This window comes from Microcaecilia unicolor, chromosome 5 (genome assembly GCF_901765095.1).
Source record: "Microcaecilia unicolor chromosome 5, aMicUni1.1, whole genome shotgun sequence".
Taxonomy (NCBI): domain Eukaryota; kingdom Metazoa; phylum Chordata; class Amphibia; order Gymnophiona; family Siphonopidae; genus Microcaecilia; species Microcaecilia unicolor.
The window spans coordinates 207,174,527-207,189,833 of NC_044035.1; the positions used below are offsets into that span (position 1 = coordinate 207,174,527).

A 15,307-nucleotide genomic window follows, 5' to 3' on the forward strand; every position below is an offset into this window, starting at 1 on the left:
ACAGCTCTCCTTCCTCAGCTGTGTCCTGGTGATGTCAGACGCCTGCACTATTTCTAGAGGGCTTTCCCACTGTCTTGTTGCTTCAGCTTCTATTTGGTAAGCATTCCTTTTCACTGCGTTCCTGCTTGTATTACTGGTGACTGACTCTGCTTGTACTTGGATTACTCTTGCCCGCTTCCTGCCTCTTGAACCTTGTCTGTACCTGGATTACTCTTGTGTCTGCTGCCTGCCTACTGACTCTGCTGTACCTGGATTACTGTTGTGTCTGCTGCCTGCCTACTGACTCTGCTGTACCTGGATTACTCTTGTGTCTGCTGCCTGCCTACTGACTCTGCAGTACCTGGATTACTCTTGTGTCTGCTTCCTGCCTACTGACTCTGCTGGTACCTGGATTACTCTTGTGTCTGCTGCCTGCCTACTGACTCTGCTGGTACTTGGATTACTCTTGCCTGCTGCCTGCCTGTTGGACATTGCCTGTACCTGGACCATCCCTTTCTGTTCCCCTCCGGCTGTTTTCCTAGCGCCCCTCTCCTCAACTTCCCGCGCAAGTCCTGCCGGCCACCCGCACTTGGGGGCTCAACCTCCGGGGAACAGCGGTCACCACAGGTGAACCTCGGGGTTGCTCAGCCGCCAAGCGGAGTCCGAGGGCGTATCATCGTGCTCAGCAGTGCTCCATCTGGCACAAGAACTCACAAGTCTGATGTATTATGAATTTTGATGAGGTCAAGAATTGTATTGATGTATTTTTAATGGAATATATAAAGAATATGTCATTGTTATTCTGTAAGCTGTACATGTATATCTTCTGAACCAATGTCAAATGATGAAGAGGAGAGGATAAATTTTTAGCACTGTTGCTCAGTCTTTTACTGTGGTTTTCTTGTCTTATTTCCATAGTGGATCCTGATGCCCTCATAGCTGAACACCAAACAGTTACTATTTTCCAGACTGACCAAGGCAAAAAGACAGTTGATGTTTACTGGCTCTTTGATGATGGAGGTATTTTGCTGGTGACAATATATACAGAAATGAACATTCAGTTAGTCTGAATTCTCTGTCCTCCAAGGCCATTTGAAAAGAACCTAGCAACTTGTGGTCTGAAGAGTTTTCTCAGTATGGTAGTAAGGTTATGGAAAATCGTTTGAACAAGAAAGAAAATTATTTTAGGGAAAATGCAATATAGATAACGTTGAAGTCACTTTCCTTACTTTTTTCACAAGTTTCTTGACTAGAGCCTTTTGGGTCAATATTCAGTGGTGATCACCTTTTTTGTAAATGCTAGCAATAGAATTTAAAAATATGAATAATTAGCACCAATATGCAGATAGACAGTGGCACTGAATATACATAGAATGTAGTTACTGCAGCAGCTATACATATGGGGGTGGGGAGAGTATTTCCGTAACAGTGTGTGTATTCTATAAAGAAAAGTAGGCACCTACTTTCCTTTATAGAATATTGGCTTAACAGTTTACATACATGCCTATAATGTAGGCATTAGCAATTGTACGAACCATAGAGCTGAAGTGTGTAAGTCTCATCCATTCTCCACCCAGATTCTGTGTATGTTTATGCCTACCTGTAAAATACACACTGTGTATGATATGCACGTATTTACACACTAGCATTTAGCAAAACAATGGGAGGCAGGGATCTGCAAAGGCTGAGGTAGCAGGGATATAGAGCAGACCACATAAACCAAATAGAAAGGTAATATACAGTTAATTGAAGCAGAAAATCTTAAATAACAATGCCCAACATGGCCACATTTTGCCTATAAGGCTGCTTCAGGGGCTAATAACTGTTGGGCAGACATAAATAAAATTAAAAACCAAATCATAAGGATTTAAATCATAACACAATCAATAAATAATATCTATAAACAAGGATAAATTTATTTCATGCATAAGATGAACAGAATTTTAAAACTACCAAACTTAGAACAGTTATGACAGTTTGAACTTAATGGTATACAAGTGAACTAAAATTGGTATAATGCTAAGTAAGGTATAATGATTTATAACGGTGTTGATCATACTGTGTAGTAGTGAGATGATGAATGAGAGAACCAGATATAACACTTACTTAGAGAGAATAATTGAAATGCACTTCCCTCTAGAGTTAACAATGTTAATAGCAAATCTAGAAAAATACACACACACAAAGGGGGGAGATTCTGAATCGTTCCCACTCCGTAGCTGTCGCTTAGCTGAGCGGCTCTTCTCTCCTCCTCCTTCCTGTGAGTCGGGGCACTGACGGGGGGTGCTTGGAGAGGAGGAGCGTGTGGTGTGTGCCTGCTCATTTACTGTTGTGAAGCTCCACCTTCTCTGCATCGACTCAGCCGGGGATCGCTGGCATCCCTCACACCAGCTGTTCAACGGGGGCTGTCCCGGCTTGCCTTGCTGGTTGCTGTGGGGAGACGGCACCCTCTGCTCCAGGCAACATGGGCGATGTTGTTGTTGGGCCCGTTGGCATCCTGGGCCCTGCCTTCTTTGAGGTGTGATCCGTTGATCCGCTCTTCGATCGTTGATCACTGCGGCTGGGCCGTTGGGCCTTTTGGACCTGCGTCTCCAGGTTGCTGTGTCCGACGTCTGGGGAGCTGGTGTGGTCGGTTGATGAGCAACTTTCGCCTTCTCCTTCTGCAGCCTGCTGTTTTGACTCAGCAGCTCTCGTCACTCACTCGAAGAGTCATGGCCTTCTCATCGTCGGAGTTTGTACAGGCAGACTGAGAGATTCAGCCTAACGCCTGCAGTCATCATATTTGCGGACCATCTTTATCTCTATTTTTTCTGTTTCTTCCCCTCCCTTCTTCCTCTGTGCCTTTTTCTCTACTGACATTGTAATTGTTTCTTCAGTTCTTTGTAAGCCGCTTTGAGGCTGCTTTCAGTGGTATAAAGCGGGGTATAAATGTTCTGAATAAATAAATAAATTCTATATATGGCGCCTAAAAAATTGGCACTGAAATCGGTGCCGACTAATCGTATTCTATACTAGGCCATATTCTATAACTAGGTGTGTAAATTTTGGAAAGCCCACAAAACACCCATTCTCCTGCCCATAACCATACCCTTTTTTGTCTGTGCACATTAGTAGTTCGGCGCATATCGTTACAAAATACACTTAGCAACTTGTGCACCTAAATTCTAATCAGTGTGTGCTAATGCTAGAGACACCATATAAATATAATGAGTGTCTCGATCAGCGCAAGCTAAAAAGTTAATGTGCCTACAGTGCAGCTTAGTAAACAGGGCCTTTTGAATCCACGAGACACTCTGTATTTTATGGGTACTTTTATATCAGATAATCACACACAAAAGTAATTATACTGAACTCGTTTACTCAGGGATATGATAGTACCTAAGTGGCCCTTATCTGTTAACTAATGAAAGGAATAATGTCACAGAGAAGATATATTATTATTTATTAGAAAATAAAAAAATATGTAGCAAATGCAAAGGAAAGTACAAAAATAAGCTTGTATTGCAAAAACAGATTATCACCAAGATCTATCTATCTATCTATCTATCTATCTATCTATCTATCTATCTATCTATCTATCTATCTATCTATCTATCTATCGGTAGATATATATATATTGTGAAAAATGATGAGGCTATTGTGATGATGAAGCTCCCACCTCAGGATCCCAGGTCCCTCTTTCACTCAGGGTGAGCTGGTTCTCAATATGCAGATTTTATGTTAATTAATCTACTACCCTTTTCTGCTCAGGGTGACCTGCTTCTCAAAAGGCAAACATAGTCAGGTCTCACCAATCAGGCTATATTCATACACATCTTTATTCCAGCCTCTGGGGCACACTTCTTTTAGCTTAAAACACTTTCACAAGCTTAAACAGATCTTCCAGCTTAACCATTTCATTTCTTCCTACTCAGTGCAATCTTCCATTTTAAACATTTCTTCTTGCACAGTTCAATATCCATAGATTTCTTCCCCCTGAGCCCTCTCACACAGGCATTTGGGCTCAGTACTAACTCAGTCCCTGGACACACAGTCCCTCCTTGTAGCACACAGCTCTAGACACACAGTCTCTTCATCTTGGACACACAGTCCCTCTTCACTGTTCTAGACACACAGGCTTTTCCTCTGGGACACACAGTACCTCCTTGAACACATAGTTCTTATTCTTGATACTCTAGGGCCTTCTTACCCCAGCCAGCTTCCTTCTTGGGAACACACAGTTCTACCACCAGTCCAAAGGGCACAGCCAGTACTTCTCATGGGGATCCCTCTGCTTCAGTTACCAGCCCCTTCTTCAGCTGCCAGCTCTCTCTCTCTCCCTCACAACTCAGGTGGGGTCTTAAGTCGTTAATGGCCAAACAGGACCCAGCCCATAACCTGCTGCACCTGTTTCCACCTCCAGGACTCTCCCCGGTCCTAGCGACCTCCAGCTATCCTCCAGGACTCGCCCCAGGTCCTAGCGACCTCCAGCTATCCTCCAGGACTCGCCCCAGGTCCTAGCGACCTCCAGCTATACCTCCCCTTTCTGGCTCCCTTCAGCAACTCACCAGCCCTACTCCCTGGACATTTTAGGGCCACAACGCCCTCTAGGGGCCTAACCCGGGTAGGATAGCCTCTTCCATCTTACAATATATATGATTAGCCAAAACTATATGGATAAGTAATAATACAACTGATCACACCACTAATATCCTATTATGAGAACTTACACAACTAATACGTCTTGGTGTAAAATACACTTAGCAGCTAATGATTCACTGACCACCAGTCCTGAAAAACCAATCTGTCACAGATAAAACCGTGGACTAACTAAACCCTGAACCATAGATAGTAAACCCTGTTATCTCGCTGCAGTCCACATTGCAGACTTCCAATGGATGAAGAATCGGATTCCATTGTTGAGAGTCAAAGCGAGTCTTATCTCAGTCCCAGAATAAAGTCCAAGGTCTTTACTCTGTACTGATCATAGTCTTTCAGGTAGTCCTAGTGTTGTAGCTGAGCTAACCTTGTCAGTTTGTTAAAAGGTATGTTTAGAAAATCAGTTTCTCGCTCATCTCAGAGCCATCTAGCCACCAACAAGTCTTCTGGACTTCTCCTTTCTCCTCTTCAGTCCAATATTTCCAATCTTTCTGGGTCAGATGATGCCTATGGACCAATCACAACGGTGTAATTCTGTCCAGCAGAATTCATGATTGTGAAGAGTGGCTTTGTTATAGCAAAGTAACTGTTATCAGATGGCAAGCAAACCTCCCTGTCAATTCTCATTCTCCTGGAGCCATCTGTCCCTGTGAATTACTCTCTTCCGCTCTTCCCAGAAGATAACTGGGGCTAGTTTGTAGCAAACAATGTGTCCTTGGATGAAGTCATTTTGGTATGCCCAGTAGTAATGCTCCTTTGTAGAAAAGCTGGTTTCTAATAATTACAGATGTATTCAGGTCACAGGCTGAGAATCCATATTACTTATAAAAGGATGGATCAGGCTTGTATATGCTCCAGAGACAGCTGAGTGGAGAATTACTCATGGTTGGTCTCCACAAAAACTTGCAATCTCATGGTCACAGGAGTAGAACTCTTGCGAATGATGTGGCACAGACTGAGAACTTCCCGCACCAAAAGAGCAGTAATCAGGAACATGATGGTCTACAAGATGGTGAAAAGTGGGATTATTATTATTATTATTTATTTATTGCATTTGTACCCCACATTATCCCACCTTTTTGCAGGCTCAATGACAACAAGGGTGTTAAAGTCGCCAACTGGAACATCAGATGAGGAATGCTGTTTGTAGTCAGCAACTTTAAGTGAATTGTGGTTGACAGCCAGTGCAATTGTATGAGAGTCTTTAAACTGTAAAAATGGCATAATGTCCGCATCAAAGTCAATAGGATGGCCACAAAACACATCTAGAACTTCAATGTCAGTAACAACTAGATCTGTGCCATGATAAAACAGAGAAACTCCACCCACATTAATAACTGAATTCTTGGGATCAGCTATTAAACAGACGTTGCAAGGGAGAGAAAAACAATTAATAACATCATGTTTTTTACAAAGTGACAGTGAGTTCAGTACAGGGTGTACTAATTAACCACATAGTATTGACAACAGCCACAGTAGTATCTAAAAAATCATCATACTTAGTCATGGTAACTTGAACATTCTCAGTGGACAACCCACAAAGAGTTTCAGTAGTATCTTTCAAAAAGGGTTTTCCAGGGCATAACCAATGAATATCCTTGGTTTTTTGACAAAGTTCTAAATTAGGGACTAGATAATGAGGATTGCCTTGTTGGTAAGCAACATACTCAGGAGTCTCAACATGAAGGTGCAAATTGTCATGCCAAGTACCCACGTTTAAAACTTGTTTCTGCTGGTACACATTCTTGAGTAAAATAAAAGGTAATTTCAGGACAAAGGCAATTTCCATATGCTCCAGATCCAAAAATAATGGAATTGCAGTAACTAAATGAAAAGCAATCTGAATCTGAAAGGGTTCAATTGGCATATGGGTAATTTTAGAAAAAGCATCATGGATAACATCAGAGGGAACCAAATAGGTAAGTACTGTATATGACCTTGTGTAAGATTACTGACACGCTAGTATCCAATTCCTTAAACAAATCCTGAATAATGTCTATCACAGGTTGTACAAAAGTACGGTCATCATTCATCACACCTTTAATAACAAACAAATCAGCATCAATTTTGTGAGAGTGCAAGTTGACAAGGATAACTGTATCTGCCAGAGGCGTATCTACGGGTGGGCCTGGGTAGGCCCAGGCCCACCCATTCTTGGCTCAGGCCCACCCAGTCCTAGTCTGTGAGCCAATCGCACGTCTGGTGTTATTTTTGTTTTTACCAGTGCTAAAGTCATCGTTAGAGCCTCCGAGCCTCTTGTAGCTGCTCCGGATTAATCTTTTCAGTTGATTGCAGGTGCTTTACTCTGAATCGTTAGTCTTCTTACCCGCAGCGGTGAACGGGCGGACGTAAAAGCAGCAAGCAGCCAGGCTCATCAACTCCGTCCTTCCTTCGCTTCCTGCCCTCTCAGCATCCCGCCCGCCTGAAAGGAAATGACATCAGAGGAAGGCGGGACGCTGTCACGTCTGTGGCCGTGACCCCTCTCAGACTCACCTTATTTCCTGTGGTCAGCTTCTGAGCTGGCTTCTGTCTGTTCTTTGTGAGTTAGTTCTGTCTCTGTGTGCTGGCTGTATTAGATTGTCGGTGCGCTGTCACCCGTTCCAGATTCAGCTCAGTCCAGTCTGGATCTTCCAGGCTGCCCGACCCTTAGTTGCCTGGTGATTGTTGCACCTGAGTCTCAGCTGCCTGCTGGGCTTATTAGCCATTTGGAACCTCTCTGCCTTTGCCTTTGCATTGCGTCTAAGGCCCTGGTATGTTGATGCTTGTTGCACTTCTGCTAGTCCAGTTGTTTGCCTGAGATTCTTTCCTGTTTCTAGTTAGTCTGTGTTTAGTTTAGGTTCGCTTGCTTTCCTTGCCTGGTTTCTTGTGTGTGATTCTGTGTTTAGCTTCTGTTTGTCTGTGTTCTGGCTTTGGGGGCTGCTTGCAGCTCTTAGTTCTGTGTCTTGTTAGTCAGTGTTTGTTCCCTGTTTATTGGTTGTTCTGTAGCTTTCTGTTCTGCCCTTTAGCTTTCCCTTCCTTGCCCAGTCTCCTGCCTTGCTGCCCATGTTCCTCCCTTTCCCCTCTGACCCTCGGTCCCTGTGCTGCCTTGCTGTTATCCAGTCCTGCCCTGTCCAGCAAGTCCTGCCGGCCACCTGAAGCCCAGAGCTCAGCTCTGGGTGAAAAGTGGCCAAGTGCAGGTGAAGCCTAACTGCTTGCCTGAGATTTGCCTAGTCTCCGGTGTGGGGTGGTTTTGCCTGCCACTGCCGCTCCTTGGCAGGGGCCCAAGGGCTCACAACCTAGTTTCCAGTTTTGAGAACGTGACAGACGCAGAGAGGGCAGGAAGCGAAGGAAGGACGGAGTCGACGAGCCTGGCTGCTTGCTGCTTTTACGCCCGCCCGTTTGCCTCTGCAACTTCGGGAGTGGAGTGGAAGTAAGCCAGCAGCCTATCTATTCTAGTCCACTGTAAGGAAGGAAGCCATTTCGTAAATCTCTGTTTCCACTCCCCTGCGCAGCCGTCGCCGTTCACTCAAAACACAGCAAGCAAACCTATGAGCTGCTGCAAGCTGCATCCACGTTGTCGTTCTTTATTGAGACAGAGACAGATGGGAGATGCTGCGAAGGGGGAGAGGGGGGATAGAGGCTGGATAGAATGGGGAAGGGGATGGATAGAAACAGGATGGGAAGGGGAGAGAGGAGAATTGCTGGACAACAGGAATTGATGGAGGGGCCAGGGGAGAGAAGAAATTTGCTGGAGATGGATGGAGGAGAAGGCAGGGGAGAATGGAGAGTTACTGGACATGGAGCAGAGGGCAGGGGAAGGAGGAGAATTGCTGGGCATGCATAGATGGAGGGGAAAGGGGAGAGAGGAAATTTGCTGGATATGGATGGATGGATGGAGGAGAGGGCAGGAGAGAGGAAATTTGCTGGATATGGATGGATGGATGGAGGAGAGGGCAGGAGAGAGTAAATTTGCTGGATATGGATGAATGGATGGAGGAGAGAGCAGGAGAGAGGAAATTTGCTGGATATGGATGGATGAATGGAGGGGAGGGCAGGAGAGAATGGAGAGTTGCTGGACATGGATGGATGGATGGAGGGGAGGGCAGGGGATAGAGGAGAATTGCTGAACATGGTTGGATGAATGGAGGGGGCAGGGGACAGAGGACATTTGCTGGATATGGGTGGATGGAGGAGAGGGCAGGGGAGAATGGAGAGTTGCTGGATGGATGGATGGAGGGAGGGGAGAGAAGTCAGGGAGCAGATGCACATGGATGGAGGGCAGGGAAGAGAGGAGAAATGTTGGACAAGGATGGAGGGAAGCAAAGACAAAGGAAGGAGATGCACATGGATGGAGGGGAAGGGAGAGGAGAAATGCTGGACATGGATGGAGGGGAGGAAAGTAGATGCACATGGATGGAGGGGAGTGAGGAGAAATGCTAGATATGGATGGAGGGGAAACTGCTGAGTTTAAGGGCTGGTTTGGAACACATTGAGGGCAGATACTGAAACTCGAGGAAGGATAGGGACAGGGCTACAGATGGTAGACAGGACGCATAAGGACACAGGAGGATGGCGGACATGGTCAGAGAAATAATATCAAATGGAAAGAAGACAGTGCATAAAACAGAAGACACTGGGAGCAAAGATGATCAGACAACAAAGGTAGAAAAAAGTATTTTATTCAGAATTTATTAATTGGAATATGTCAGCTTTTTGAAATGTGCATCTGTGATATTTTGCATGTAAGTTGCAATTTTTCTGGTATTGCTGCATGCTGAGTCTGACTTCTTGAGTTAACTTTCCAGTTCAGTATTTTGCCTTCATATTTTTTGATTTCTAGTTCCTTGTGTCATGTCTGTTGTGTCATGTGTTTTTCATGTGTGATCAAGGTGCAGTATTCTGCTAGCGTGTAGTATTTGCAGCCCTTTTTGTTTTGCTTTTTTTTTCACGAGGTAGTGTATTGGTGTTTTAGAGCCTGGTGTAATTACAGTTTGCCTTTTCACACATAAGGTTGTAGCTTGTCCTGTCCTTGGAATTAGTGCTGTTATGGTTTAGTAAGGATATGAGTGTGTTTTTGCACAAGTTTGTTTGTAGCGTTTTGCAGTGGAGAGATTGTGTGTTGGCCTTATTGAGGTGGCACCAAAACATCAGAAATCATGACACACACTACCTCTTGAAGGATCTACATATAGAGCCTATGCATTTCTAAGGTCAACACTGGCATAGTATGGGAAAGGGGGTGGGGAAATACTACTGGAGAGGAAGAGGGAGTGCTGGGTAAGAAGGAGATATGGAGGAAGGAAGGAAGGGAGAAAGAGCTGGCTTGATATCTCATACATATTCATTATGGTTATTCCCCCAAAAAGCCAGCTCTTTTTCCCTTCATTCCTTCCTCCATATCTCCATATTAGCATATTCATTTGAATATATATATATATATATATATATGCAAATGGATATGCTAATATGCTCTGCCCCATCCTTTGCTCCCCCAAATAAAACAGTCAGACTATGCCCATGCTCCTGCCTGCCTTGTTTGCTGCAGCTGTTGCTCGGGAGTCGAGCATTGGGGGGGATGGGTGCCTCCGTGTTTGCTCTGCTCCATTAATTTATTTTTCCTCTGCTCAGTGATGCCTCCTCCCCCACCTCCGCACACAATGGTCCAGCATCAGGGAGTAGTGGGCACGCACCACTGCTGCAGCCTTTGGTGTTCCCATTGTCTGCCTCTGGTGCTGGCGCGGCTGCTGCTCTTGCCTCTGCTCACTTATGCCTCCCCCCCTTGCGCACATACAACAACGGTCTGGGTTTGGAGAGGGGGATGCGCACACACGCCTCTGCTCTGGTGTTTCCACAGTCTGCCTTTGTTCCTGGCAGCTGCTGCTCTTCTGCTCAGTGATGCCTGCCCTACAGCCCGCGCACAACGGTCTGGCATCGGGGGAGGGGGGCACGCTATGTGCCTCTATTCCCTGCAGCTTCTGTTCTTGCCTCTGCTTCTGTTCACTAATGTCTGCCCTCATGGCCCGCGCACAATGGTCCGGCTGGCTTGGGCGTCCTGCCACAGCACCAGACATCAGTGAGCCCTGGAGAAATCTGCAGAGTCAGGGAGTTAGAACTCGGGAGCTCCATCAGGCGGTGGGGAAATCTGGGCACTCATCCAGCCCCAGATGCCAGGAAACAGCAGCCACTGCAGTGGCCAACGGGCACTGATAGGAGCCTGCTTGGTCCTCTCCAGCACTGCACCATGTGCACACACTGATCAGTGCCTCTTTGGGGGCAGGAAACTTTCTCTGCAGTGCCCAGTTAAAACTATATATATTATAAAATGGTAGTGGGCTTCTGGGTGGGGGTGGGCTCTGCAGTGCTCAGGCAAAAAAAACCAAACCCCTTTTGTTGGGCACCTGGGTGGGGATGGGGGATGGAGGATTGTGAAGGGCAAGGCTGATGCCAAGCTAAAAGGAGGGATGTGGGGGTTAGGAATGGGCAGAGCTGATCCCGGGCTAGAGGGAAGGATGTGGAGGTAAGGAAGGGCTGATGCTGGACTAGAGGGAGAGATGGAGAGTGGAGGGAAGGGCAGGGCTGATGCTGAGCTAGAGGGAGGTTATTATTTAGTATTATCCCAAGAAATACTACTCATACCTATATATATAGTGCCCACCCATATTAGCTCTGGGTCCACCCAAAATGTCATGTCTGGCTACGCCACTGGTATCTGCAATGGTTTTACCTTGGGCAATAAGTTGGTTTTGTTGGGAATATAATTGTGCTTTAATATTTTTCAAATCTGCTTCAAAAGCTTTTACAGTAGAGCGCAGCTGGCGTACAGAGACTGCATTAGCAATAGACATGGATGATCCAAAAAGTGACCCAAGGACAGAAAAAATAATACCACCAACAGCAAGACATAAAATTTTTAGATCTAGAATTCTGGGGTTGTAAGGGTTGAACCATCACTTTCTCCAACTGACTCAAAATGTTCTTAACCTGAGCAGTGGCATATTGCATGTAGTTGGACAACCAGGTTTGGGTAGAAGGGGACCTATTAAGAATACTCTGATTAAAGTGCTTCAGAAAAACGTGCATTGGGTCAAGGGAAACAAAACCTTTCTGTGTAACAATCTGAGATTGGGTAATCAGGAAGCCAGGTGTATCTTGTAGGACAACACCAGACATGGGACCACGTTCAGTCATCTTGGCCACAGATCCGATCAGCACAGTGGCGTAGCCACAGGTGGGCCTGGGTGGGCTGGGGCTAGGGTTACCATATGGCTCCAGAAAAAGGAGGACGGATTGAGCCAGCCGGGTTTTACTTCCATTGCTTTCCATTGAAAGCAATGGAAGTAAAACCCGGCTGGCTCAATTACTTCCATTGAAAGCAATGGAAGTAAAACCCGGCTGGCTCAATCCGTCCTCCTTTTTCTGGAGCCATATGGTAACCCTAGCCGGGGCCCACCCAACAGTAGCACACGTTTAACGGTAGCTGGTGGGGATCTCAAGCTCTGCCAGCTGAATACTTCACCCTAATGGTAACAAAAATGCTATTCTCCATGATACCGGCATCTGTGCATGCTCAGTTTTCAACGCATGCCTACTTCTGACTGCCAAGGTGGAAAGCAGGGCCATGCCAACACGGTAAGTGGGGTAAGCACGGCAGGGGGGCGCCGTCCTCTGGGAGGCGCTGCCGCACCATGCTTACCTCGCCCTCCCGCTCCCATTGCCCAACTGCCTGCCCTCTTCTCTCCCGCAAGATCCTTTTCCTTTTTTTTTCCTTTTAAATTTACCTCCGACTGGCAGCGCAGCGTCAGTGAAGGAGGCGGCGCTCACGATGTGTCTAGCCTTCCCTTCGCTCAGTATTCCGCCTTCTTCTGACATCAAGGACTTTCCTATGAAGAGAGGCTGAGAAGGCTAGGGCTTTTCAGCTTGGAGAAGAGACAGCTGAGGGGAGATATGATAGAAGTGTATAAAATAATGAGTGGAATGGATCGGGTGGATGTGAAGCGACTGTTCACGCTATCCAAAAATACTAGGACTAGAGGGCATGAGTTGAAGCTACAGTGTGGTAAATTTAAAACGAATCGGAGAAAATTTTTCTTCACCCAACGTGTAATTAGACTCTGGAATTCGTTGCCGGAGAACGTGGTACGGGCGGTTAGCTTGACGGAGTTTAAAAAGGGGTTAGATAGATTCCTAAAGGACAAGTCCATAGACCGCTATTAAATGGACTTGGAAAAATTCTGCATTTTTAGGTATAACTTGTCTGTAATGTTTTTACGTTTGGGGAGCGTGCCAGGTGACCTTGACCTGGATTGGCCACTGTCGGTGACAGGATGCTGGGCTAGATGGACCTTTGGTCTTTCCCAGTATGGCACTACTTATGTACTTATGTACTTATGTACTGAGCGAAGGAAAGGCTAGAGACGTCGGGAGCACCGCCTCCTTCACTGACGCTGCGCCTGTGCTGCCAGACGGAGGTACATTTAAAAGGAAAGGGATGTTGGGGGGGGAGAAGGGGGGCGGGCAGTTGGACATGGGAGCGGGAGGGCAGGGGAGAGAGGAGCATGGATGCGAGGGCAGGGTTCATGGAAGGGAGAGAGGGGAATTGCTGGATAGGGATGAATGGAGGGGGCAGGGGACAAATGGGCATGGATGGATGGGAGGGTAGGGCTCAGGGAGAGAGGGGAATTGCTGGATAGGGATGAATGGAGGGGGCAGGGGACAGAGGAGCATGGATGGGAGGGCAGGGCTCAGGGAGAGAGGGGAATTGCTGGATAGGGATGAATGGAGGGGGCAGGGGGCAGAGGAGCATGGATGGGAGGGCAGGGCTCAGGGAGAGAGGAGAAATTGCTAGACATAGAGGGGAGGGAAGAGAGATGAAGGAGATGAAATGAGGGAAAAGGAAGAGAGGAGAAAAACTGCACATGGATGAAGAAAATAGGCAGAAGCTGAGGACCAGAAATGAAGAAGAAAGGAGGAAAGGAAAGAAATAAATGGAAAGGAAGCCCTGGAAATGGAGTTAAGAGGACAGATAGCAGCAGAATCAGATACTGGGCTACAGGGCCGTGCCTAGGGTCTCTGGTGCCCCCATGCAGACTATAGAAACAAATTGCTATACATTGCAAAATAAGATAGATCATGTAAATTTTAGTGTTTGGAATATGTCCACTTTGAGAATTTACTTCTGCTATCTTATTTTGCAATGTATAGCAATTTGTTTCTAAGAATATTGCTGACAATTCCTGTCAGTGTGGCAAGTGGTGAGCGATCATTTTCACGGGGGTGGGGGCGCTGCAGGGGGGCACCAGATACCCTAGGCACGGCCCTGGTGGAAAGAAGCATTTTCCTGCCAGCTGAGATATATTTTTGGTGGTTGGGGGGGGGGGGGGGGGAACACTTGATGCCCACCCACTTCTTGCCTAGACCCACCCAAAATCTGTTATCTGGCTACGCTCCTGGATCAGCAAAGAAATCAAGAACACAGTCATCAATGTTTGTTTCTGCATCTAAAAAACAAAAAGAGAACAGCCTGTGCTGTTGTGGGGTTAATACAGTTCATAGCGGGGATGGGACGACTTCCCTATGAAGAAAGACTAAGGAGGCTAGGGCTTTTCAGCTTGGAGAAGAGACAGCTGAGGGGAGACATGATAGAGGTATATAAAATAATGAGTGGAGTGGAACAGGTGGATGTGAAGCGTCTGTTCACGCTTTCCAAAAATACTAGGACTAGGGGCATGCGATGAAACTACAGTGTAAGGAATTTAAAACAAATTGGAGAAAATATTTTTTCACCCAACGCATAATTAAACTCTGGAATTCGTTGCCAGAGAACGTGGTGAAGGCGGTTAGCTTGGCAGAGTTTAAAAAGGGGTTAGACGGTTTCCTAAAGGACAAGTCCATAAACCACTACTAAATGGACTTGGGAAAAATCCACAATTCCAGGAATAACATGTATAGAATGTTTGTACCTTTGGGAAGCTTGCCAGGTGCCCTTGGCCTGGATTGGCCGCTGTCGTGGACAGGATGCTGGGCAAGTCACTTAACCCTCCATTGTCTGCCGCATTGAGCCTGCCATGAGTGGGAAAAAGTGCGGGGTACAAATGTAACAAAAAAAAATATATATATCAGCAATGCACGCATCCGAGGCAAAATGACTGGGTTGGCACGGTCTGAACTGATTGATGTGGACCCATTTAAGGGCATCTTCACCTTGAGAATTTTTCTTGAGGCGAATTTGGTAAGCCACAGGCGAAGCTTTTTCCACAATAGGGAATGGACCATGCCAACTGGGCAAAAATTTCTTTTCTTTGGTATTCTTTGGAGGTAGTCCCTTGATCATAGTAGGCTTTTCTACCTTTAGCGCTACTTTCCAAGTTCTTTTGGGCAAATGCACTTTGCAAATGTTGGCATAAATGGGTGACATATTCATGGAAAGAAGTAGCACTGGACAAGTTCACATCATTAGTCCTGTACATCTCCCTACCTGTCATCATCTCAAATTGTGACACTCCTGTGGAACGATGGGGTGTGGCTTGAATAGCCATGAGGACCAACAGTAACTTAATGTCCCAATCCTTACCTGAAGTTGGCACATACTTCTTCAGAATGGTAATGATGATGTGATTGGCTCTTTCCAATTGTCCCCAGGACTGAGGCCTGTAGGCAATGTGCAATTTACTCGTCACTCCAAGCATCTTTCACATGTGTGGATTACTTCTGT

The 15,307-nt window shown here is 46.1% G+C and overlaps 1 protein-coding gene across 1 annotated transcript in view; it reads left to right on the forward strand.

The window, feature by feature from the left end:
• The window catches only part of SLC12A3 (solute carrier family 12 member 3), a 1,234,282-nt gene that overhangs the window by 945,976 nt on the left and 272,999 nt on the right, over positions 1-15,307 (forward strand). Inside the window, 1 exon segment of the mRNA XM_030203718.1 lies at positions 898-999. Within this exon segment, the coding sequence (XP_030059578.1) occupies positions 898-999 (102 nt within the window).